The 26,037-nt window shown below is 44.9% G+C and overlaps 1 protein-coding gene across 3 annotated transcripts in view; it reads right to left on the bottom strand.

Annotated features, from left to right (window-relative positions):
• The window catches only part of CKAP2 (cytoskeleton associated protein 2), an 83,680-nt gene extending 57,920 nt beyond the window's left edge, over window positions 1-25,760 (bottom strand). Inside the window, exons 1-4 of one of the 3 annotated variants that reach the window (XM_029602783.1) lie at window positions 25,560-25,760; window positions 17,949-18,027; window positions 11,960-12,026; window positions 3,124-3,899 (exon numbers count right to left, since the gene is read on the bottom strand). In XM_029602783.1, coding sequence (XP_029458643.1) covers window positions 3,124-3,899; window positions 11,960-12,026; window positions 17,949-18,027; window positions 25,560-25,626 — 989 coding nt within the window. In that variant the 5' untranslated portion in view covers window positions 25,627-25,760. Of the gene's footprint in view, window positions 1-3,123; window positions 3,900-11,959; window positions 12,027-17,948; window positions 18,028-24,417; window positions 24,482-25,559 lie in introns of those variants that run through there. The other 2 variants (XM_029602785.1, XM_029602784.1) reach the window with 2 other exon arrangements.
• Window positions 25,761-26,037: the final 277 nt, after the last annotated feature.

Below are 26,037 nucleotides of genomic sequence, written 5' to 3'. Positions count from 1 at the left end.
AGTCACAGGTAGCCCTCCGTCTGAGGAGCCTCTGACGTATGAACTCCACTGCCTGTTTCTTCTGTGGGGAGTGGCAAGGGGACATCATGAACACATCCCAAGGAATACTGTGAAATTCTAGCAGATATCGAGAAAGAGAAAGAGAAGAGAGAAAGAGAGAAAGAGAGAAAGAGAGAAAGAGAGAGAGAGAGAGAGAGAGAGAGAGAGAGAGAGAGAGAGAGAGAGAGAGAGAGAGAGAGATATAGATTTTTGGATGTTTTTCCCTTTGAGGTTTCCTTCTTGTGAGAACCCTGAGAGGATCACCTTGCTGGTGGCTGGAAAGAATCAGTAAGTACTGCCTGGAGAAATTTTAAAGACTTAAAAATATTGGGGAGAAGTAAACTATGTGTGTACATTCTTTAGTGTGTTCATGTGTTTTGTTTTAAATAGGCAGAGAGAAAGTCAGGCAACAGAGCCAGGGGTTGCATGATCAACCTCTCAACATCCACATCGTGAAGGACAGGACACAGGATGTTGGGGTGGCGCAGTCCGCCCTGGTCCTGGGAGAGGAGGTCCGGAGCCTTCCCCAGAGGGATCGGGTTCTGCCTAGCCAGATGCTGCAGAAGCGGTAACCATACTGGTCGTGGCCAATTCAGGGCGGTAAGGATCATGGATCCCAGTCTTGGCAAAGTTTCAGGAGGGTCTTCAACACCAGTGGAAGAGGCGGATAGGTGTACAGAAGGCTCAATCCCCCAGTGGACTGCAAAGGCGTCCATGAGCAGCACGTTGCCCAATCTGATCAGAGAGCAGTATCGGGACACCTTCATGTTGCTAGGAGAGGCAAACAGATCCACTTGCAGGGTCCCCCAGAGATGGAAGAGCTGATCCGCTACCTTCTGTTTCAGAGACCACTCATGAGGTTGGCAGGTGCAGCTCAGCCAGTCCTCCAGGACGTTCTGAGTGCCTGCGAGGTAAACTGCTTGGAAAAGCAGTCCCCATGCCAGTGCCCAGCTCCAGATTTGTACTGCTTCCTGACACAGGAGGAAGGACCTGGTTCCTCCCTGCTTGTTGATACACCACGCTAGAGGTGTTGGAGTCATGGACAGAGAATCGTTCCAAATGCTGGTCAGAGACTAGTTCCAGATGCTGGTCAGAATCTGTTTTCACTAGGTTTTGAAGATGTTAGGTGTTTCGTTTTTTGTGACTTAAGAGATTCCTGACTTGGCAGTATAGGCTGCGTCAAGACTGGTGCCCCATGCGTTGGAATTAGAGGCTGAATCGATAGCTTCGCACGTTTTAAGTCATGATGCTCCATTGCGTCGCGTGGCAGACACTGTACGCTTAGATGCGCCTTTGTGCGCGTCACTGTGCGCCGATGTGTTGTGTGTGCAATTGTGCGCGCATCTGTGCACTGGTGACGTGCGCAGAGCCGTGCGCCAATGAGTTATGCGCCGGGCTAAGCGCCAAAGCGCCGTGCGCGCATCCTGGTGCCATCCAGCTTCAGCCGATTTGATTTTTTATGACCCGACTTCTTCGGTGTCGATGAGCGGGTTCAGTAAACTGAAAACCACATGGCTCATGAGGGGATTTCTGTGAAAGAGGAGTTGCAGCCTCAGCTCCCTTCACTGACCTTGGTGGATTGACCGACCTGGCCGAGGTACCTTCTAGTGACGCAGACCTTTTAGACAAGAGTCTTCGGTCTCTTCGACTGTCCCGGCAAAGACTGTTGACGATACCTTTAGGCGTGCAATTTTTTCTGCACGCTTCCTTTGGGCTCTGGGAGTCATACGAGCACAGTCCTGGCATGAAACTTGGTCGTGTTCCTGTCCTAGGCAAATATGGCAGTAATTATGTCCATCTGTACTATTTACCGCACTAGCAGTACTTAAATCCGGATGGCTTAGGAGCCATCACTGCCTAAAAGAACTTCAGACGAGGAGGAGAAAAACCCCACATGCAGACTGCTCACGGAAAAAAAAAAAAAAGACTGAGGTAACAAGGCAATCCCGCAGGAAGCTCACCGCACAGCTGTACAGAGTTCAAAGCTCTATACTAACTGAGAAAACTCTGCCTACTGACCAGTCGCGAGACGCTCCCAGACAGCATGGCTAATTCAGCCCTGCTATCGACGGGAAAAGTACACCCGGCACGACTCACCGCTGACCAGGGCCTCCCTGCGGCTAGCAAAATCTGCCGCACTGCCTGTACTCAGTTTTTTTTGTTTTTTTAAGGGCAGAGGCTGTGAAGGGGGGGGAAGGAGGGAGGAGGGAGAGAACTGGACCACCAGTTATCATCCCCTTATACCCTAAGGAGCAAAGGAGAGGGTTCCCAACCCCTGCTCATTCCTTGCCTGCGACCAGGGAGGATGGTCCCACCAGGACCTTACTACTCCCCGGGAGGCCACTGCATCCTTAGGACATCTGTTCCTATCTCTTCTTTTTGTAAGCTTAGGTCAGAACCACCGGTTTTGCACCACCTTCATCTGCTGGAGACAGAGAAATACTGAGGAACATCAGGTGGCACACCTGGTTAAGAGAGGGCTCTCTAAGTTTTTCTCTGTCTCCATCTGCTGGAAGGGAGGCAAAACCCAGCTGTCTGGACTGATCCGGGTACATACAGGGTATAAAGGGTTAAAGCAATGCCACCAAATTCCATGGGCAGGTTCATCTTTAGAGCAAGGTGAATAGATGTGATCCTGTTTATCTACTCCACATCACCTCTTTCTATGCGCAGGTAGACCCAAAGTTGCAGCAGCCTGCACACAGAAAGGAGACCTTCTTAGGAGCAGATCCAGATGCAGAGGCCTTCCCCACCCCTTTCCTCCAGTACTCTTCAACCTCCAGGGAAGGCCCACTCTGGCAGATTCACTCCGGCTTCACACTAGCTTAGAATTAGCCTTACCCATGGACAATATAAAACTGTCTGGACTCTTGCCAAACTGAGAATTAAAGCCTCTTTGAAGAAGGAAGCCAAAATATCACACACACACATATACATACAGGGTGGTCCATGGAAAAGCAGCCTGCCTGTGTGGCACTGGTATTTGAGCTGGGCTAGTTTTCCATGAGCCACCCTGTGCGTGTATAAAAAATAATAATAAAAGAAATATATATCTATATTTAACACACTAGCATAAGCCCATACCTTCGTTCTTCCGCAGACTCTTTGGGTCTTTGGTTTTTAGTACTTGCAGCAGTTTTAGGATCCTGGGTCAATTTAACATGCGAGGTGGTTGGAATAGTCTTTGCTGAAACTCCTAATCTTTTGGATCCAATTTCTACTCCCTTTGCTCCAGGTACAACACTTCTAATGCTGTGAGAAGGAACTGATTTTGTAGATCCGTTTCTCTCAGGCTGTCTTTGGCCCATAATGCCAAGAGATGTAGTGCGCACACCTTGCTTTTCTGTACTTCTTGAGAAGGTTGAATAACTGCTGCTAGGTCTTGGAGCATAACCACTCTTGGGAGGAACAGAACCTTTAGGTTTGACTTCGATAGCCTGAGTTTTTGTTTCTGGTTTTGAAGCTGTGGTCACAAGTGGCTTATTCTCCAGAGGACCTTTTACAACCCCAGCTGAAGTATTTCGGAAGGAATTTACCTTGGACTGAATAATTTTTCCTCGATATACTCCAAGTACAGGTTTCTTTGACAAGTTGACATTTGAATTCTGCTTCTCTGTGATCAGCTGTTTCTCATTTAGGAATTTCTTTTGGAGGAAAGTCTGGCTGAGAGAAACACGCTGAGTTCTTCTTTCAAATGCAGCAGGTTCAGTTTTACCTTTCAAAGCAGAGTTCATAGGATCTCCATTTGTTTCAGAAGATGTGGTCAAATTGGTGGATAGGACAGACTTGGTACGCACAGCTGGAGCTGTATTGCTACACCTATTCCAGGCAGATCTCTTTCTAACATTTTCCTTGTCTTCCTAGAATCAAACCATTATCCAAATTAATGGAATACTTTAGGAAGAAATCTTTAAAACAAAAAAAAATTATATCTTCTGATTAAAGATAGAACACACCTCTCTAAAAAAGATAAAAATGCTAAATCAACATTTTAAATAGCTGTGGTAATGGAAAAGTATAAATGTATGCATGAACTTCAAAGTAACAAAACTTGTAGCTAGTTTCAGATATTTTACTTTAATAGTCATACAGCTCCTCACTGAGTGAATACCTTAAGGGCAACTCACAGAGCCCAATAAAGCAGAGTTGCTTACCTGTAAATAGGTGTACTCAAAGGAAAGGAGGGTGTCAAGTCCTCACACATGAGTGACATCGGATAGAGTCAGGCATGGAAAACTTGTGTCAAAAGTTTCTAGACCTTTGACTGAGCATGTTCACACAAGCTGATGCTTGCTGGCTCTGCTATATACATGTCCACTTGGGGTCCCTTCAGTCTTACATCACAGAATTCAAAATAAGATACAGAAGAAAATCCATGTAGTGGAAATCTAACTCCACGGCATGGTGGGCAGGTTTCATTAGGACTGACATCCTGCTGTCCTCAGAGAACACTTATATGTAAGCAACTGCTTTCTCAGAGGACAAGCAGGATGGCAGTCCTCACACATGGGTGAATCCCTAGCTACAGGCACCCTCCCAAGATAATAGGGAACCAACAAAATATCAAAATAAGTGCCAATGGGCACAACCACAATTAGTTTTGTTGGCAACAAGGGGAGGGGCAGCCTGAACAAAAACCAACGGGCCCTAAGCAGGAACACAGTTGGGTTCTACACCTCAAACAAATTCTGAAAGATTGGCCAAACCTGCTGTCATGCCCATCATCTCTATGCAAATAATGCGATGTTAATTTGTGGAGAAAACGCCATGTCGCAGCTATGCAGATCTCCATGAGAACTGTTTGCAAGTGGGCCATGGCTCGAACAGAGTGAGCCTTGACATGACCCCTAAGACGCAGTCCTACCTGGGCATAACAGAAGGAGATGCAGTCTGATAGCCAATTAGAAAGTGTCTGCTTGCCAACGGCGATACCCAACTTATTCCTATTAAAAGAAACAAATGTTGGGTGGACTATCTATGGGCTACTGTCCATTCCAAATAGAAGGCTAAGGCTTTTTTGCAGTCCAAACTGTGCAGGGCTTGTTCACCTTGGTACAATTTGGGGGCCTGAGAAAGAATGTTGGCCAGATGATGGACTGGTTAAGATTGAAGTCCAACACTACTTTGGGCAGGAACTTACGGTGTATACATAAGACCGCCCTGTCATGGGGGGGAAAAAAATATCCACCTTACACTGTGTGTGGGTTAAGTCACTAAGGCCTGGAGCTCGCTGATCCTGCATGCTAAAGTGACCGCCATAAAAAAAATAGGACCTTCCAAGGTCAGGTACTTCATGTCACAGGAGCACAGTGGATTAAAAGCATCTTTCACCAGTTGTGCTAACACCATGTTGATGTTCCAAGACCCAGCAAGAGGCCTTAAGGGAGGCTTCAACTGAAGCATGTCCCATATGAAATGTACAACTATAGACTGTAGAGATGTCTGTACCATCTACACCACGGTGGTATGCACTAACTGCATTTAATTGAACTATAAGGGAGTTGGTCTTCAAGCCAATTTCCGATAGGTATTGAAGGTAGTCAAGCAGTTTTTGTATGGAGCAGAAGAAAGGATCTAGGGCATTCAACTCATACCACACAAAAAACCTCTACTTCAGACCGTAGGACTTTCTAGTGGAAGTCACCATGACTTGAGATATCTTCTGAGAGATAGAGTGGTGGAGTATCAACCTCTCAACATCCAGGTTGTGAGCGACAGAGCATGGAGGCTAGGATAGTGTAACCAACCTAGACGCTGGGTGAGGCGTGGAAACCAGATCTGTCTCAGCCAATAAGGGGCTATGAAAATCGTAGTCTGTCCTCACAAAGCTTCAAGAGAGAGTCTTACTACCAGTGGAGCTGGAGGATATGTATACAGGAGACCCTCACCCCAATGGTGGATGAAGGCATTAGAGTCTGATTTGCTGCGTATACTGTACAGGGAGAGCTAAGGCTTCCCCAGAGGTGGAAAACCCAATTTGCCTTTGTTCTAGAGACTAATCAAGGGATCTGAAGGCACGACTCAATCTGTCTGCAAGTATATTTTCCGTTCTGGTCAGGCACACGGTCCTGAGCACCATCCTGTGGGAAAGGGCCCAAGACCAGATCTGGATCACTTCCTGACACAAGAGATACGATCTCGTACCTCCCTGTTTGTTGACATACACACAGACAACCAAGTGGCAGTGTAGTATCTGAACAATTTTGTTGGCCAGCCTATCTCTGAAAGCCCACAGCACGTACCTGCTTGCTCGGAGCTCCAGGAAATTGATTTGACAGAGACATTCTTTGGCCAACCTTAAGCCTCGGTGCTGAGTCCATCTACTAAGAACATAAGAAAATGCCATACTGGGTCAGACCAAGGGTCCATCAAGCCCAGCATCCTGTTTCCAACAGTGGCCAATCCAGGCCATAAGAACCTGGCAAGTACCCAAAAACTAAGTCTATTCCATGTAACCATTGCTAATGGCAGTGGCTATTCTCTAAGTGAACTTAATAGCAGGTAATGGACTTCTCCTCCAAGAACTTATCCAATCCTTTTTTAAACACAGCTATACTAACTGCACGAACCACATTCTCTGGCAACAAATTCCAGAGTTTAATTGTGCGTTGAGTAAAAAAGAACTTTCTCCGATTAGTTTTAAATGTGCCCCATGCTAACTTCATGGAGTGTCCCCTTGTCTTTCTACTATCCGAAAGAGTAAATAACCGATTCACATCTACCCGTTCTAGACCTCTCATGATTTTAAACACCTCTATCATATCCCCCCTCAGTCGTCTCTTCTCCAAGCTGAAAAGTCCTAACCTCTTTAGTCTTTCCTCATAGGGGAGTTGTTCCATTCCCCTTATTTTGGTAGCCCTTCTCTGTACCTTCTCCATCGCAATTATATCTTTTTTGAGATGCGGCGACCAGAATTGTACACAGTATTCAAGGTGCAGTCTCACCATGGAGCGATACAGAGGCATTATGACATTTTCCGTTTTATTCATCATTCCTTTTCTAATAATTCCCAACATTCTGTTTGCTTTTTTGACTGCCACAGCACACTGAACCGACGATTTCAATGTGTTATCCTCTATGACACCTAGATCTCTTTCTTGGGTTGTAGCACCTAATATGGAACCCAACATCGTGTAATTATAGCATGGGTTATTTTTCCCTATATGCATCACCTTGCACTTATCCACATTAAATTTCATCTGCCATTTGGATGCCCAATTTTCCAGTCTCACAAGGTCTTCCTGCAATTTATCACAATCTGCTTGTGATTTAACTACTCTGAACAATTTTGTGTCATCTGCAAATTTGATTATCTCACTCGTCGTATTTCTTTCCAGAGCACCCCAGCGCAGGATGGCCTCATTCATGGTCCGGATAATTTGGGCAAAAGGTGTTGGAAAGAACACCCCCCCCTTTCCATATTTGAAGTTTCCTGCCAACAGGACAAAGTTTAGGAGAAATGGAGTGACTCAGATGTGACTCTGGAGGTCCTGAGTGGCTTGCCACTACTGTGACCTCAAGGTCCATTGGGCCTTTCACATGTGTAAACATGCCAAGGGAGTGGCATGTACTGCCGTGGTCATATGGTTCAACGGCCTCAACACGTGCTAAGCTGATGCTTGTTGGTTCTGTTGAATCCCTGCCGCGACAGCCATTAGGTTGATGGCCCGTTGACGGGGCAGGAAGGTCTTGGCCTGAGCCATGTCTAGCAGGGCTTCAATAAAGTCCAATTGTGGTGACAGGCTGAGATGGGATTTGGGATAAGTTGACAACGAATCCAAGTCTCTCCAGCACCCAGATGGTCAAGTACATGGACTCTTCAGCCCTTGCCTGAGAGGTGCTCTTGATCAGCCAATTGTTGAGATACGTGAAAACTAACTTCCCATCTGTGAAGATAAGCCGCTACCACCACTAGGAGTTTCGTGAATATGTGAGGGCGGATGCAAGTCCAAATGACAGAACACTAAAGTGCTGCTTTCTCACCATGAATCTGAGACTTCTGGTGGCTGGGGAAGATCTTGATGTAAGTGTCTTTTAGATCCAGGGAGTATAGCTAGTCCCCTTTTCTCAAAAAAAAAAAAAAAAAAAGGGAGGGGACAGGGATCAGGGTACCCAGGAAACCATGTTGAACTTTTCTTTTTTGATGAACTTGTTCAAGGACCTTAGGTCTTTGATGTTTCGGCTTCCCCTTGTTTACTCACAGTACTTCCCGATACCAAAATAAAGTCCCTGCCCTCTTTGCCCTGGGGGAGGGTGGGGGGGTTTGACTGCTCTGGCCATTATTAGGGAGAAGAGTTCAACTACTAGTACTCCCTGATGTGCTACTGGGCCTTAGAATGGACTCTGGGAGCAATTTGGCAGGGTATCCAATAGATTTAGTTTGTACCCTTTGCGAATGATGGAAAGAACCCACTAGTCTAAGGTTATACTGGGCCACCGGTTCAAAGAACCAAAGCCTTCCCCAGATTGGCAGGTCCATTGCTCTGGGTACTGGCGACTTAGTTACATTACCCGCAATCTAGTCAAAACCCCATCCCTAGAGTTGACAGAGGCACTGGTTGGGGCTTCAGAGTTCTCTGCTGCCTGGAAAGGCCACGAGAGCCCTGGTGTTGCCGAGGCAAATGAGGAGGCGGAGGGGTAGTACCTCTTTGGACGGGTCCTGTTTGCCAGTGGAGAGCTGAAGGATTGCATGGGGGTCCCAATTAGGGACACCTCAGCCTTTAACCTATCTCCAAAGAGATTCTCTCTCGGCATGTCAGCAAGTCATTACTGCACCTCTGGTCTAAGATCTCGAGCCTAAAGCCATGCGAATCTGTGGGCACCAATTCCTGCTGCAGAGACCTTCAATGCCGTTTTGAAAACATTGTAGGTGGAATGGACTCCATGTTTTCCACATTCCATACCCTCATGCACCAGTGAACAGAAGGTGTCTTGCTGCTGCTGCGGCAGTTGCTCAGCAATGTCCCGCATGTATTGGCTCATGCAGAGCTGGTAGGCTACTATGCAGGCAATAAGCAGGGCACCCTGAAACACCTTCCTCCAAAGAGCATTCATCGCTCCGAGATCCTTCCCTGTGGGTGCCAAAAAAATGGGTCCAAGAGCGTTTGGCCTTTTTAAGGGCAGATTAGACCACCACCTGTTGGTGGGGTAGCTGATGTTTGTCAAATCAAAGAATCTTTTGGACGCGATAAATTGCTTCTGCCTTCCTGTTCATAGAAGGCACTGTGACAGTGTTTCACAAGGATCTCATGTACTGGACTGCCACGATTTCCTTGCGAGGCTCCACGTACTAGAGAATACTTAGCATTTTGTGCCCTGTATCCTCTTCAGACATCAATTGAATTAGGGTGGCCTCTGCCATCACCCGAACAAAGCCTGTGAAGAAGAGGTCCTCCAGTGAGGACTCCCTTCGACCATCTGGAGGAGAATGTTCCAAGGATACCTCATCCATAGCATCATCAGAAACCACAGAAGAGTAATTCTCCTAGGGGTCACAGGTGCCCTTGTCTCCGCTGCCACTGTCCGGTAATAGGGCCCAGGCACTCTGCCACGACCAGCGGTGCAGGTACCAGTGAAACTGGTCACTTTGGCTCAGGCTCCAGTGCTATATCCAGTATTAGGGGGCTTCCTCCTCTGAGGAATCAGAGATGACTAGTGGATCAGCTGGTGGCAGCACCGGTGCCCCTGCAGGACATCAATGCTGCTCCAGAAACAGTCACTGGCTGGGTCGGTAACTCGCCGATAAACGTGTGTAGAAATTTCAGCAGCTGTTTGAGGAGTGATGATGCCGGAGCACTGACACAGAGGCTGAGCATCGCCTTTTCCATGGCCAGCTGCACACACCTCTCCAATTCTTCCTCTATCATCACTGATGCCAGAACAGGCTGGGCCAGAGGAAGTGTAACCAGATCCTCCTCAGAACCAAAAGGAGGATTGATGGCTGGCATCGGGATCGATGGAGACCATGGCACAACCCTGCCATCAATGGAGAACTGGTTCTCTTTGCCATGGGTTTACTTCAGGGACATCATAGCAGAAGCTGGTGCATCCTAGATCCCTCGATGCTCAGATCGGTCTTTCCCCCCCGATACCAAGGTCACATGAAAAAACAGACATGATCTACCTGGAGAAGCCCGATGATGGTCGGTCTCCAGCCTCCCTCTCTCAGCTGATGACCTCGCCGATGCTTGGGTTCCTATCAATGCAGCTATGAGGTCCCTTGCTGCCGACAGATGAGTCTTCTCCAGCTGAAGTAGTGCTCCATCTTACCTAGCTGGATCTTACGTCCCTTTAGGGTCATTCTGGCACACTTGCTGCAACCCCATACGTCGTGTGATGCCCCAAGGCAGAGGATGCATCTATCACTGGGACCATGACAAATGATCCACGTATACCTGGGGCATCGCTTAAAATCCAAAAGCAGATGACATGTCACTAAAGAAAAGGGGCGTGAGATTGAAATAGATGATGATGGCCATCAATAGCAGAGTGCACCGCCACCCTAGGGGATCGACAACAAAAGAAAACTTAACCCAAAATGCCGAGAAACCTAACTAGGACACTAACGTGATAACTGTAAAGACCCCATGTTGACCGTGTGAGGAAAATACGAAAAAAGTACTGGAAAACCAGTACAAAAACTCTGAGGTTCACCCGACTGCAAGACATGAGGCTCCGTGGAAAAGAAGAGACTACCACCCAGGAAAGAGATCTGGACGTCATAGTGGATAATACATTAAAATAGACAGCTCAGTGTGCTGTGGCAGTCAAAAAAGCAAACAATGTTAGAAATTATTAGTAAGGGAATGGTGACTAAAACAGAAAATGTCAATGCCTCTCCATGATGTATCACTCCATGGCGAGACCGCACCTTGAGTACTGTGTACAATTCTGGTCGCCGCATCTCAAAAAAAGATATTGTTGTGATAGAGAAGGTATAGAGAAGGGCGACCAAAATGATAAAGGGGATGGAACAGCTCCCCATAAGGAAAGGCGAAAGAGGTTAGGGCTGTTCAGCTTGGAGAAGAGACGGCTGAGGGGGGATACAATAGAGGTCTTTAAAATCATGAAAGGTCTGGAACGGGTAAATGCGAATCGGTTATTGACTCTTGGATAACAGAAGGACTAGGGGGCATTCCATGAAGTTAGCAAATAGCACATTTAAAACTAATCAGAGAAAATTTTTTCACTCAACGCTCAATTAAGCTCTGAAATTTGTTGCCAGAGGATGTGGTTAGTGCAGTTAGTGAAGCTGGGTTTAAAAAAGGTTTGGATAAGTTCTTGGAGAAGTCCATTAACTGCTATTAATCAAGTTGCCTTAGAAAATAGCTACTGCTATTACTGGCATCAGTAGCATGTGATCTACTTAGTGTTTGGGTACTTGCCAAGTACTTGCAGCCTGGATTGGCCACTGTTGGAAACAGCTGGCCTTGATAGACCCTTGGTCTGACCTGGTATGCCAATTTCTTATGTTCTTAAGGGGACCCCGCATGGACGTGTGGTATATAGCATGTGTGAACATGCTCAATAGAGGCTCAAAGTTCTAGAAACTTTGACATAAGTTTTCCAGGCTGGGCTTCCTCCGATGTCACCCATGCGCGAGGACTGCCATCCTGCTTATCCTCAGAGAAAGGAAGATCCAATTAGTAAGAACTCAGCAATATTATTCATAAAGGTGGTAACACAAAGCAACATTAAGAGATAGTAGAAAGCATCTTTTATTTACACTAGCTCAGTTTATTTTTAAAACCAGAAAGTGCACTAGACCTACCATCACTGGGTCTATTTTTAGACTTTTATTACAGAGTGTAGCAATTAAGCACAATTTAAAAAAAATAAATAAAATAACCCCACACAAACTCAGAGCATAGGTACAGCAAAAAAACAAAAAAAAATTAGAGGGCAAACTGTGGTAACTTACCATATCCTGGGTTAAAGGTTTCATGACATTTAAATTGAGTTTATTTTCTCTCTTTTTCCAATTATGCCTTTAAACGAAGAAGCATACAAGTTAAGTTTAAAGCATTTACTTCAAATAAAATGCACAAAATCCCTTTTGGTATCGGGAAAGCACTGCCATATGATTGTAAATATTAAAGTATGCCAGCCAGGGCAGAATTACCAGCAAGCTATTAATCCTCAATCTAGTGCAATGGAGCAACAAGCAGCAATAATAAAAAAAAGAAAAAAAAAAGCTTCATTATCCTTAAGATATGCAAGTGTAACCCACAGTTATTTACAACAATGTTATATTCCATGTGGTTTAAATATGTCCTGAAGAATTAGCTTGTGTTTGTTTTATTTATTTATATTTTAAAAATGGAGTTCAGTTTTGAGTGTGTTCTCCATTTGGAACAAGAGGACATGTGTTGGGAGTTCTGTTAACAAGCAGGCCTGTAAGTCATGTGTGAGCTCCAGAGAGATGTCAGAAAATCTTAATTGGATCTCTCCTAATCTGGAGGTTTACATGCAAGCCATCTGCACGGAGTACCACGGCTGTGCACTAAATTGTTAGTGGTTAATCTCAACAAGTGAGAGCAAAATGCCTGGGTTTAGTAGAGTATCATAGCCAGAGCAGCGTCTTTAAAGAATTCATCAACTGATCGACTTGTCAGGTTTCCCCCGTCATCTTGTGTTATGTTTGATTGTGGACAAACAGGACATTTCAGTTGAATCTAAAATATATATCTTATGTGGTTTAATGGAAGTGCATACTTCTATCTGAAATACATAGTTAAGAGACCAGAAGAGATCTGCCTCTTAGCTTTGTTAGGGCAAGTGGCATCTAAGAGGGTAATTTAGATTACATCAAGATGCTCCGGTGAAACTATGGAAACTACACTAAACATGCCAGATATGGGATACTGGCACAATTTAAGGCCAAGAAGCCAAATATCTACTCACATTTCTCTACACAATATCAATTGCATTCATGATGGCTCCAAAGGAGAACACACGAGTACTTATACACATTAAAAGTGAAAAAGATTACAGGGTTATCACCACCAACAGTAGAAGGTACAAAATCTTATGTGCTGCAGTCTTTACAAACCCCTCTTTCTACCATTACAGGGTAACAGCATACTCAGATTGTTAAAACACACCTTTCATGGAAACAGAGGAAGCACTACTACACTTTTCCAACACTCTGTTGCCTTAGGAAAAAAGCCAATGGACACAAATGCGTAACATGTAGCACATAGCAAATGCCTTGCTGATTTCCACTTTGAAAGGTCAAGAACCTTGCTCCTCACACCAGGCCTTGAAAACCTTTCAAACTAATGTAAGCCAGAGATATAGAAACTTCCTGGCCTGAAATAAAGTGGAAATCACTGCAGTAGAATAATCACACTTCAACAACCGAGCCCTCTCAAGGGCTAAACCGCAAGACAAAATCAACCCAGATCTTTCTGTAGAATGGATCCGCACTGCAATAGATCCTTCCAAAGCGGCTAGTCTCTGCAGATCGGCATACCACGGCCTCCGGGGCCACCAAAAGTATAGTGTCGTCCTGACTTGCAATCTTCTGAATGATCCTGCCTAACAGAGGCCAGGGCAGGAAGTCATACAACATCCTGCCGCGTGGCCACACCTGATTGAGAGCATTGATGCCCAGAGCCTTCAGATCTCGTTTGCAATTGAACCACAAAATTTTCGCATTGCCGGAAGTCACCAGCAAGTCTAGGTACGGGTGTCCCCAACTCTCCACTATCAGCTGAAAAGCTTTGACTGCTAACTCCCACTCTCCTGGGTCCAGGCTCTTCCTGCTGAGAAAGTCGTCCCTTACACTGTTCTTTCTGGCAATATGAGAGGCAGATATGTCTAGCAGATGTTGCTGTGCTCATACCTTGTGCTCATTTAACTCTGACTCTTGTTGGCTTTTGGTTGCACCCTGGTGTTTGATGTAGGCCACAGTTGTCGCATCATACGACATTGTCCTGACTGCCCGAGCCTCCAGACGCTCAGTGAACTGCAAGCACACCAGTCATGCTACCTGTGCTTGCAACTGATTGATATTCTATTGCCGTTCCTCGGCAGTCCTGTGACCTTGCACCAGTAACTCCTGACAGGGAGCCCCCCCCCCAACCCAGGAGGCTCGCATCTGTCGTGAGTACTAACCAAACCAGTGTCTCCAAAGAAACTCCCTTCCTAAGATGATTCGCCTGCAACCATTGCAATTGGATGCTCACTGCCAATGGTAAGTGAAGCCTCATCGCATAGTCATGCAACCGTGGACTTCCTCTGGAAAGTAATGCGCGCTGAAGAGACCGCATATACACCCTCACCAGGAAACAACCTCCAATGTCGCCGCCATCAAGTCAGGAGCTGGAGATAAGGACTATTAGCCCAACAGTGTGGTCTCAGCGCTTGAACTTTGAGCTCTCAACTTCTGAATGCAACTTTGGCAGAACAACTCTGCCCTGCTTTAAATCAAAAAGAACACAGATACAGCTGTCTCAAGATGCTGGAGTAAGTTGCTCTTCTCCAGTCTCTCAGCACCACTCCCATTTCCAGGGATCTATCGAACAGGTCACTGAGCGTACTCACCAGCACATCTCTGAGCTCCCGCAGTATCATCAGGCCCCATGGCTTTGTCCACTTTAAGTTTTCCTAGCTCTCCCCATACATTCTCTTCTGTAAATGGGGTTTCGTCTACTCCACCCTCATCCACAGCCTTAACTAGCGACTGTCCTTCTCCAGGATCTTCCTTAGTGAACACCGAACTGAAGTATTTGTTTAATATCTCCACCTTTTCTTTGTCTCCTGCCACACATTGACCCTTCTCACCTTTCAGTTTCACTATACTACATTGGACCTCTCTCTGATGTATCTGAAAAATGTTTTGTCACCTCTTGGGCAATCCTTTCTTCTGCCTGACTTTTTGCTTTCCTGATTACTTTCTTCATCTCTCTCAGTTTACCCAGATATTTTCCCTCTGTTTCTCTTTCTGGGATCCTTTATAATAAAAAGAACAGCATTCAAGAAATATAATCAGCCAACTACTTTGAAAGCTAGATAGGTTTATTTCTCCTGCTTTTGTTTTCTTTTCTAACATATAGCTTAGTTGCCTTTGAAATTGCTTCTTTTAAAGTTTGTCCCACATTTGCTCCACTTCTTCCATTTTCTTCAAGTTCCACCTCCAGGAATTTCCCCATAGTCCGTATTTTTCAAGTTCAAAACTCAGGTCTTTGTGTGATTTCTCTGTACCCTATTTGTGATATCAGACCATACCATTTGATGATCACTGGTGCTGAGGTGGTCCCCCCCCTTGGACATTTGAGACACTATCCCCGTTTGTGAGCACTAAATCAAGTGTAACTCCCTCCCTCATGGGTTCCATAACCATTTGTTTGCAGGGCATCCACTAACTCTCTACGTCTGTTAGATTACGCAGAAAGGATCCTCCAGTCTACAGCTGGCAGATTAAAATCTCCTTCAACACCTCTCCTTTCCTTCCAACCTTTGGGATGTTTCCTACCAGCTCTGTCTAGTTCTGCCATTTGAGTCGGAGATCTATAAACCATGCCAGTAAAAATGGAAGCTCCATTTTATTTATTTTTTTTATTTATTTTTTTTTAAGGACAGCCCAAAATGCTTCTTCTCTAACCCCTATTCTTTGAAGTTCAGTTGCTTGGATATTATTTTTGACAAAGAGCTACTCTTCTCCCTTTTCTGTCATCTGTCCTTCCTCAACAAGTTATAGCCCAGTATGGCTGTATCCCAATCGTGAGATTCCATGAACCATGTCTCCAAAACAGCAACAATGTCCTAGTCTGCTTCCAACATTAGGGCTTGCAGGTCTGGGATTTTAGTGCCCGGATGATGAACATTTGTGCTCAAAGCTTTCCAATGTCTCTTCTTCAGTTTACTGCTTATCTGACTTTTTTGCCTTATTCAGCTGACATCCTTTTCACTCATTTCCTTTGTTTTTCTTTTTGCTTTTGGGGGGGTGACATTCCAATGTCCTTCTGCCACCCCCATCTAGTTTAAATGCCTTATGGCATAGGATTTGAATTTATCCTTTAGTATCCTTTTTCCTGCCAAACAGATGTACGCCATCTTTGACATACAGTCCTTTTCTGTTTCATAAATTGCACCAGCCTCCAATATATTCAAAGCTTTGATCCTTACCCCAAGTTTTGAGCCATGTATTGAATTTATGCATATGGCTTAGTCTCTATTTCCCCTTTCCATGAACAGATAAGGCTTCTGAAAAAAGCAAGTTGGCTTACCGTAAACTGTGATTTCCATAGATAACAGGATGAATTAGCCATGCCATCTGAGAATGTTCTTCCGGGACGGCTGGCCAGAGCTTGACCAAGCTGACAGAGCTTTGCTCTGTGGATGGCTGCATGTCCTTTCCCGAGCGGCACCATCTTCTCAGTCTATTCCAAAGCGTGTCTGCGAAACGTGATATGGAGACTGTCCGGGGAGGTGGGCGGGTCAGGATGGCTAATTCATCCTGCTATCTATGGAAAACACCATTTACGGTAAGCAAACTTGCTTTCTCCCTGCAGATAAGCAGGCTGAATTAGCCATGCTGTGAGCCCCCAGCTGAAGGTCGTAAGTGCAACAAGATGGGTCCTTGCCGGAAGATGGCACAGTTCAAGGATGAGCGAGACATCAGCATTTGACCTGAGTCCAGAGCTGCGGACAGTCTCCTTCCTGTGTTCCTGACTGGAGAATGGACCTGACCACCACAGCAGCAGCTACTCGTTGGTCAAGACAATAATGGGAAGTGAAAGTGTGGAACAAGAACCATGTGACAGCTTTGCATATGTCCATGATTGGAAATCTGGCAGCATCAGTAGCCTATCTGTGCATTGCTCTTACTTGATATGCCTTTGGTAAACTGGGCAGAGTCTCTGATCTTTTACTGTAACAGTACTCTGAGTTCTTTTAGAGACCGGTAGATCCAGAACAATTGAGTTGAAGGAAACAAACAGCTGAGAGGCTCTAGGCTCCGAGTGCATTCTATGTTTATAGTAGGCCAAGGCTTGTTTGCAGTCCAGTGTGTGGAGCCATACAAAAACGAGGGAGAGAGGAAGCTTTGGGAAGAAGGTTGGCAGAGTGATTGTTTGGTTTATGTGGAAAACAGACCACCTTGGGCAAGAACGAAAGGTGTATCCGTAAGGTCACCTTGTCATGATGAAATTTGAGGTATGGTGAGTAGTGAACCAGAGCCTGGAACTCTGACTCTTCTTGCAGAGATCAGGGCAACTAAAAACAGAACCTGCCAAGAGAGATCTCTCATGTGAGTGGCCTCCAGAAGCTCAAAGGGTGGAAGTGTTAGCTGTTCCAGAATTAGGTTGAGATCCTACAGGACCGGTCATTTGTGCATGGGTGGCCTCAGTCACAGAATGCCCTTCATGAAGCGGGAGATCAGTGGATACCAGTAGGCTAATGAGAGGATGATGGTAGGCAGCAATTGCACTGACATGAACCCTCACTGAAGCAGTCGCCAGTCCCGCCTGATAAAGGGAGTGGAGATATTCCAACAGGTGCTCTGGTGAGCAGGAGAAGGATCTTTGCCCTTGACGCACCAAGCAGCTTATCGCAGCCATTTGCCCAGATAGTTACACCTGATGGAAGATTTCCAGAATGATAGCAGCACCTCTTGAACCTTCGAAGGCAAGCGCAGATAATTTATTACTATCCTTTCAACCTCCACACTGTGAGATGCAGTGAGGAGTGCATTGGGTGAAGCAGGGTGCCTCGGACAGTAGATCTGCATTGTGGCAAAGGGGAATGGGCAGTTTGACGGAGAGATGCACAAGACTGGCATGTCCCAGACAAACGTGGTACACCTGAGCAACTAGAATGAGGTTGGTAACATCCACTATACACTTCTGTATGGTTCTTGGAGATGAGTGGGATTGAGGGATAAGCATAGAGAAGTTATACCCAACCTTTTTTCTGTTGAATTCTTCTGTAGACGCAAGTTAGTAAAGGTTTTTGAAGGATGTACAATTTTCTCCAGTTTCTGCTCTGAGAAGGAAAAAAAAAAGGTTAAGAATGTATTTCTGTAATTTGTTATGGATTGAAAACAAAATCACTGCTACCAATGCGTGTTTTAAAATTATATCCACACCCTTACTTTTAAGAATATTTTGCTGAGTTCATATTTCAAAGGGAATCACAGTGATGTTAGCACAGTCTTGCAACAGAAAGAAAAGCTGACAGCAGATACGAACTGTAAGGCTTGATCTAGTCTATCCACTTTTTTCCTGGTACAATATTAGATACAGGGGTGCAAATACATTTTGAAGAAACTTAGCTGCTAGGCAAATAGTTTAGAAGCCAGGGTAAAGTTTGTCCTTGATTAGCTTTTTTGTTGTAACTATTTGCTTATTGTTTGGATTTTGTGTTTTGCTCCTTTTCACGTTTTGCTTTTTTCCCCTATTTTTAAAGAATGAGTTATAATAAACATATACATGTTTTAACTACAATACTTTTCATTTTTATTAAAATGTATTAATTACCTTTCACAAATGGTCAAGGCGATTTACAATAAACATATATAAAATAACTGAGAAACATAAAACAAAACATAACATGAATTTCATATAGAAAATGGAGAACATTGAACAGTGTCAACAAAACATTGCCCATATTCAAACATATAAGCAATTGTTGAAAACATGTCAATATCCACAATCAGTGTTGCACTTACTCTATAAGCCATAATCACAGACTTCTAAAAGGAGTAATTAGATTAAGGCAGCTGAATATGGTTAACAGATATAAGCACGATGGAGCAAGAAGTCTTTCAACGAACGTCTGAATTTTTTTTTATCATCATCAATGGCACGGAGCTCAAAAGGAAGGAGATTCCAAACTGCTGGGGCAGCTACCGAAAAGGATGTCTCTCTGGTAGTAGATAGATGTGCTAAACGGACAGATGGTACCTCGATTAAACAGTTTTGAGAAGATCTTAAGCTTCATGTAGGTTTATAAATACGAAGCAGAGCCATTAGCCCAAGTTGGAAAATCAGGGCTCAAGAGTTTAAAGATTGTCATGGCTATCTTATAATTAATATGTTCAGAAACAGGTAACCAATTGAGAATGGCAAAAACAGGAGAAATATGATCATTCCGTTTGGAGTTTGACAATAACCGAGCGGCTGCATTAAGCAGTAACTGAAGCGGATAAAGCTGAACTTTTGGTAAACCTTTCAAAAGACCGTTCTAGTAATCCAAATGAGGAAACAGTATGGCACGAATCACTGAATGGAAATCATTTGAAAACAGTAAATACCGTAAACTGGAGATTAGACGAAGTTTAAAGAATCCTGTTTTAACAATTGTTTTAATTTGAGGCTTAAATGAAAGAGTTTCAGCTAGAAGAACTCCCAGACTCCTAACAGGCTTATTCAGAGAAAAAGTATGGTTTTAAAAAAAGACAGAATATTATTTGAAGAAACAGAATGAGAACAATGAATTAAGAGAAATTCAGTTTTGTTGGTATTAAGGGATAATTTATTTTGATGCAACCATTTCTTGATTGAAGTCATGCAGAGATGAAGGTGGTCCAAAGTTTTTTGCCATGATGTTTGAATTTTAATAAAGAACTGAATATCATCAGCATATATCTTAAAGCCATCCGTGATGGTAGTTAATTTTGCAATAGGAGCAAGATAAAGATTGAACAGCATTGCTGACAATGCCGACCCTTGCGGGACTCCAGAGACCAGTGGTTGCAAACAAGTATGTTGATTAAATTTTAAGAATTGAAAATAATTACTCAAATAATCATTAAACCAAGCTAAAAACAGTCCCAGAGACTCCACACTCACGAAGACGAAACAATATATCGTAGTCGACCGTATCGAATGCAGACGATATATCAAGAGAAACTAGGAGAAATTGTTGACCACCATCCATCCCACGTTTAATAGTATCGATCATGGATACAAGCAATAATTCAGAACTCATATTCCTCCGAAAACCAAATTGATGAAGATTCAAAATTTCATTGTCCTCAAGAAAATCTACAAATTGCTTCAAAACTACACCTTGATAACATACATGTTGTGAATCTTATGTAATCCCAATTCTCTAGTGCCTATTCAGCCTCTGATGTTTTCCTTCCCCCATCACATATGTGGGCATTTACTCTTTCTGCATTTTCTTTTCTAGATTCTCATATCTTCAAAGGCTTTCCAATTTCATGAAATGTTTTGCTTTTCTGAATTTTAGGTACCCAGGCAATATAATTCCAGGGCATTTTCCAGCACTAATTAGACAATGGTTTAATGGTTTATTAGGTTTTATATACCGATACATCAGACAAGCCTTCACATCGGTTTACAAAAAATTAAAGCAAAATCCAATATTCATAAAATAGTAACAGCTAAAACTACACAAAGTAAAAGAATAAAATTAGCTGTTAAGACAAGAAACAAAAAAAGTCCATAAAGTGTATACATTACATAAAAAAGAGTGGACTGTATCACACAAATATTCAATCATGGAACGTACAAACCTCTTAAAATTGTCAACAATGCACTCACTGAAATGAACTGTGTTTGCATACAGTTATGGGCCCATGTATTTATTAACTAACAAGGTAAGAAGGTACATCAGGCTTCAGTGTCCAATATGTGAAGCTAGTAAGACTGAGATGCAGCCTTGTCAAAGCCATTTTGACTTTAGTCTACCTAGTCTGAAAAACAAGCCTCTTGCGACTCCACCTCCAACAACCACCACCTAAAAGGCACAATAAGTTCTCCAAGCTGACAAGTCCCAAAATAGCCTGAAGACTACCACCCCAGACTAAAAACTTACCCCCCCCCCCAACCCCATTCCCAACAGATCAAAGTTTTCAAAATAGTCACTGGCAGATGGTGTCCAGCATGATTCACCAGCCCTGTCAGCATCTCTCATTGTGTCTCAGCCCTGATTTTTCCAGGTCTGTAGGTCCTTGTTTCATGTCAGAGCCTGTACCAAAAGCTCTACACAATTTTTTTTTTAGCCCTCTGAGTTACTGTAGCTTCTCAGGAGATACAGCCTCCAGAACTGGTGAGATCTCACCAAAGTGCACACAGTTTTCTCTCCTGCCATTAGCTTTTCAGGATCTGCAATAGTACAGACACCTCTTAGGAAGTTGGCAGAATGAGAAGTAGTTAGGAAACTGGTAGCTAAGTTTCAATGCAAAAAAAGTGTGATCATGCATTTGGGGTGCAGAACTCCAAGACAGCAATATGAAATGGGGAATAAAAATGATTTTCATCAAGCAGGAGAAAGACCAGTGTATGAATATATCAAATGATCCCAAAGAAAGCAACAGTAGCAAGACAGTGCCAAAGCCAGAGGAATGTTAGGGGCCATTGGGAAAGGCATAAACAGTGGGAGGGGAACAATGCATCTATGTAGAGAGTTAGGTCATTAATCTCGCCAGGAATAAGGTATCCAATTCTGGAGGCCATGGACAATGGTCCAGGCAAGAGCTACTAACATGGTACATGATATGCATGAAGAGTCCTATGAGATAAGTCTTGGGACCCAAACATGTATACTATGCTAGGAAGACAGACAGGAGTCAGGAATTGAGATGATATAAAGACTTAATACAGTCATTGACCTAATATTTGACCCCATTGGGCCAAGGTGACCAACTCTGGTCCTCAAGATCCACAAACAGGCCTGGTTTTCAGGATACCCACAATGAATATGCATGAGATATTTGCATATAATGGAGGCAGTGTATGCAAACCTCTCCTGCATATTCGTTGCGGATATCCTGAAAACCAGGCTGGTTTGCGATTCTTGAGGACAGGAGTCGGCCACCCCTGCCTTTGGGACTGGAATTGGGTCCAATAATTGGAATGTCCAATGTCTGGTTGTTACCTAGAAGGCATGGTATTATAAGGCAATGAAAGGTTTAGGCAGGGTGCTGGATGGCTGCAGTCTCAGAGGTCCAAATAAGGCACCTCATTTATCAGAGGGATGCAGCCCTAGTGACCAACTGCAAGGTCATGTATCTGGACTATTTTGATTATCTGACCTTTGGACATCCATCATTAAAATGGTTATTTGGACATCAGATAATAGGTCAATAATTGCCTGTCAAAAAGTATAAATAATGCACAAGAACCAAGACTTTTCAAGTGGAAAGATTTAGAATAAAAGTTCATGGCATGAGCCTCCAAGGGCACACACCCAGAAGTAACATCAGAATACTTTTTTTTTTTCACAGAAATGGAAGTGGATACCTTGAACAGACTCTCAGTGCAAGTAAAAACAGAGTTCAAAAGAACATGGGTTAAAAGTACAGAGGATCCATAGCTACAAAGTGGTGAAAGAAAAGCCAGAGAAACGGGGTGGGGGGGGGGGGGAATTGTACCAGGGAGTAAATTAGACTGAGAAGGCAGCCCATACTTCTCTTCTGCCCTCTTCTCTGTATATTTCTTTTTACTCCAAGAGGTAAAGAACTTAATCCATCAACAAGAAGAAAGTTTCAAAAATGCCCTCTATATTCCTTGTCTTCTTATTCTCAAGACTCCTTTTTACTTAAAAAGGAACCCCAAGATCATTGCAAGAATGTACTATAAATTTATAGCTTATATATTTCAGGTTTGATACTTACGAGGATTCTGATAAGTAGCATAGCAGAAACCAGCTTTAATTGGGTACATAAAGGTGAGCAAGTGTTACGTGCCCCGCCCGCGGACGTCCCGCACACGGAACTGCTCACCTCCGGGCCAAGTTCCAGCGCTGCCTCCCTCGCGGCCCTAGCTAGCCCAGCGAGGCCACGGCGTCCCGCAGTAATGACCACCAGGCCTTCTGCGACACGCCAGGCCTCGCGCCATCAGCCTGCCTAACCACGCCCCCAGGCGCGCACACGGACCAGCCACGCTGAAGTAGGAACCAGGGCGGGGCCTAGTTCCGCGGCACGCCCTGATTGAACCCGATATGGGGAAGTGATTGCCTTCACTTCCTTGTCTTGGCAATCGGGTCATCTTGTTCCTGAGATTTGTCACTGCGTGTTCCTGCTTGCTTCCAGGGGTCCTTTCGTTCCAGTTTATTTATTTATTTAAATTCTTTTGCTATACCGATACTCAAGACGAGGTCTTATCGTACCGGTTTACAATAGAACAGGGGAAAACCACTTAACAATTAAGTAGAAGGTAAAGTTACACTAAACAGGGAGCAAAAACATGGGAGATGGAAGACAGGAAAGATTTTAAACAACAACAACTGGAGAGTGTTAAAATAATCAACGAAAAACCATAGAGTAGCGAGACATAAACAGATTTATCCTAGGCGATTATTAACATAATATGTCCTGTGGGAGGAGGAGACATGGGGCGGTTTGCAGGGAGGGGGGGGGGATTAGGGAAGAAGTCGAAGGGTGAGAGTCAATGTTGGATGATAGAGGTTCCTTCAATGGTAAGCTTGTGTGAACAGCCAGGTTTTCAGTTTCTTTCTGAAGGAGAGATGGTATTGTTCCTGGCGTATATCTGGGGGAAGCTAGTTCCAATGGAGCGGACCTGCTGTCGAAAGTGCTCGCTTGTGAAAAGAGTTGCGGACCGAGGATTGGGGGGGGGGGGGCGGCCTTGAGCGAACCTTTGTAGGCGGTTCTGATCGGCCTTGCGGAAGTATGTAGTTCGAGAGGGATGGCGAGTTGGAGTGTGGATTGCTGGTAGAAGGATTTGTGGATGATGGTGAGAGCCTTGAAGAGAATTCTATATTGGATGGGTAGCCAGTTCTGTTCCTGTTGTTCCTGATTCCTAGTCCTGCTTGTTCATCTGTTCTGCTTTTTGCCAAAGACCTCATCTTGTCCCTGACCAGCCAGCCAGCCAGCGACCTCAGCTTGTCCCTGACCAGCCAGCCAGCCAGCCAGCGCCCTCAGCTTGTCCCTGACCAGCCAGCCAGCCAGCCAGCGCCCTCAGCTTGTCCCTGACCAGCCAGCCAGCCAGCGCCCTCAGCTTGTCCCTGACCTGCCAAGCCAGCCAGCCAGCGCCCTCAGCTTGTCCCTGACCTGCCAAGCCAGCCAGCCCGCGCCCTCAGCTTGTCCCTGACCTGCCAAGCCAGCCAGCCAGCGCCCTCAGCTTGTCCCTGACCTGCCAAGCCAGCCAGCCAGCGCCCTCAGCTTGTCCCTGACCTGCCAAGCCAGCCAGCCAGCGCCCTCAGCTTGTCCCTGACCTGCCAAGCCAGCCAGCCAGCGCCCTCAGCTTGTCCCTGACCTGCCAAGCCAGCCAGCCAGCGACCTCAGCTTGTCCCTGACCTGCCAAGCCAGCCAGCCAGCGCCCTCAGCTTGTCCCTGACCTGCCAGCCAGCCAAAGACCTCAGCTTGTTCTAGACCACTGGACCTCTGGCTCTTGACCCTTGCTTTGACTACTCCTCGGAATGATACCTGGACTTGGCCTTGCTTACCTGACCAAGTCTTAGTACATGGCTCTGTTCCTTGCCTTGTCTTCACCATCCCTGTTCTGGTTCTCTCTGCTGCCTCCTGACTTCTGTCTCAAACCCTACAGTGCTCCCCCAGTTCCTGTGGGCACATTGGACTTCCATTCTATTGGAGACCCTGCGAGGCCCACCTAAGTCCAAGTGGCCCCGTTCCTATGGGCTCCGGGGGGGGGGGGGGGGGGGGGGGACAAGGGACGGGAAACCTCTGCCTTCTAGTGGTGAAGCTAGACACTGCCTCTGTCTCCCTCAGTGCTCCACCCTGGGGCAATCCCTGGGCTGTTCCAGGACAAGGGTTCCATCCCCAAGTCCAACAGCAAGGGATACAGGCAAATCCAAACTATTTAAACACAAACAGTTCATTAAGAATAAAGGAATCTGGGCTTAGTTAACGAATCTAACTGAAATTGGTTAACACAATATCTGCGCTGCTCTAAGGAAGGCCAAATGCCAGAAACATATTAAAAAGCCATCTATCGCAGAGGAGGCAGCCCAGCTAATAAAAGTTATTGCAATCCGGTTTAGACAAAACAGGCAATACAGTTTCAAATTATTAACCTCCTCCTAAACAAGTATTCAGAATGCATCCATGTACAGGAAGTCTACCTAGATAAAGAGTATGTGGGAAAGAATATTGGCCCAATGATCAGAGTAACGAATTGAAAACCAGGGTTCAAATCCTGCTTCTCCCACTGACGTCCCTCGAGACTTTAGGCAAAACAATTTTACCTCCAAACGCCTTAGGTAACCACTTAAGCTGTTTTTTTTTCTTTTTAGAAAGCAGGACCTTATTGTACTTGAATAAGTTAAAATTCTACAATGCTTATCAAACCCCGCCCACAGGAGAGTCAGGTTTAGTTTTGCTAACTCTCAACCTGTTGCATACGATAACTATTATTAATGCATTGGGGTGGGGAGAATCGCATGTTTCAAAGGAGGAACCCCAGCAAGAGCTCTGCGACTACTGACCGCACAGAACGACTCCCCCTGCCCTAGAATTCAAACAGAAAAAGTAAAGCATGGCTCGCGCTGTCCTATCACAAACTAGCTCCGCTTTAGTAAACAAGTTATCAAAAGGAACAGCAAGTCTCAAAGCCCTGTCTACCACTCACCTTTACTAACAGCGGTAGCAACGGTATTCACGCTCATAATTGAATCCGCAAGCACTTTCTGTACCATCCGCTCACTTCGGCAGGCACTGGGACACTCCCACAGCCGCCGCGGCTCCACACAAACTCTTCCCAAACAGACGTCTATGCTTTCACAAGATTGGCTGGGAAGCAATTGAACTCGCCAATCAGGCGCTTAGAAGCATTTGACCCTAACCGTTAAAGGAACGCCTCTAGGCATTCACCGTCTAAAAGTGAAGGTTGGGAGTAGATGACGTTACGTGGGAAGGGCGAACTAGTCTAAACGGAGTTTTATGCTTGGACCGTTGGAATGCGATCGCTCATATTTAAAAAGAGATTCGAATTATGCTTATTATTGCCAAGTTGGGTTATTTCACATCCAGATGAGTTTTGTTTTTTTCTTACTACGTGGGAAAATATATTGTGTGGGGGTTGAGCTACCCATCCTCTGTAGCACTAG

The sequence above is a fragment of the Rhinatrema bivittatum genome, chromosome 5 (assembly GCF_901001135.1).
Source record: "Rhinatrema bivittatum chromosome 5, aRhiBiv1.1, whole genome shotgun sequence".
Taxonomy (NCBI): Eukaryota; Metazoa; Chordata; class Amphibia; order Gymnophiona; family Rhinatrematidae; genus Rhinatrema; species Rhinatrema bivittatum.
This window is presented reverse-complemented; position numbering and strand designations above follow the sequence as displayed.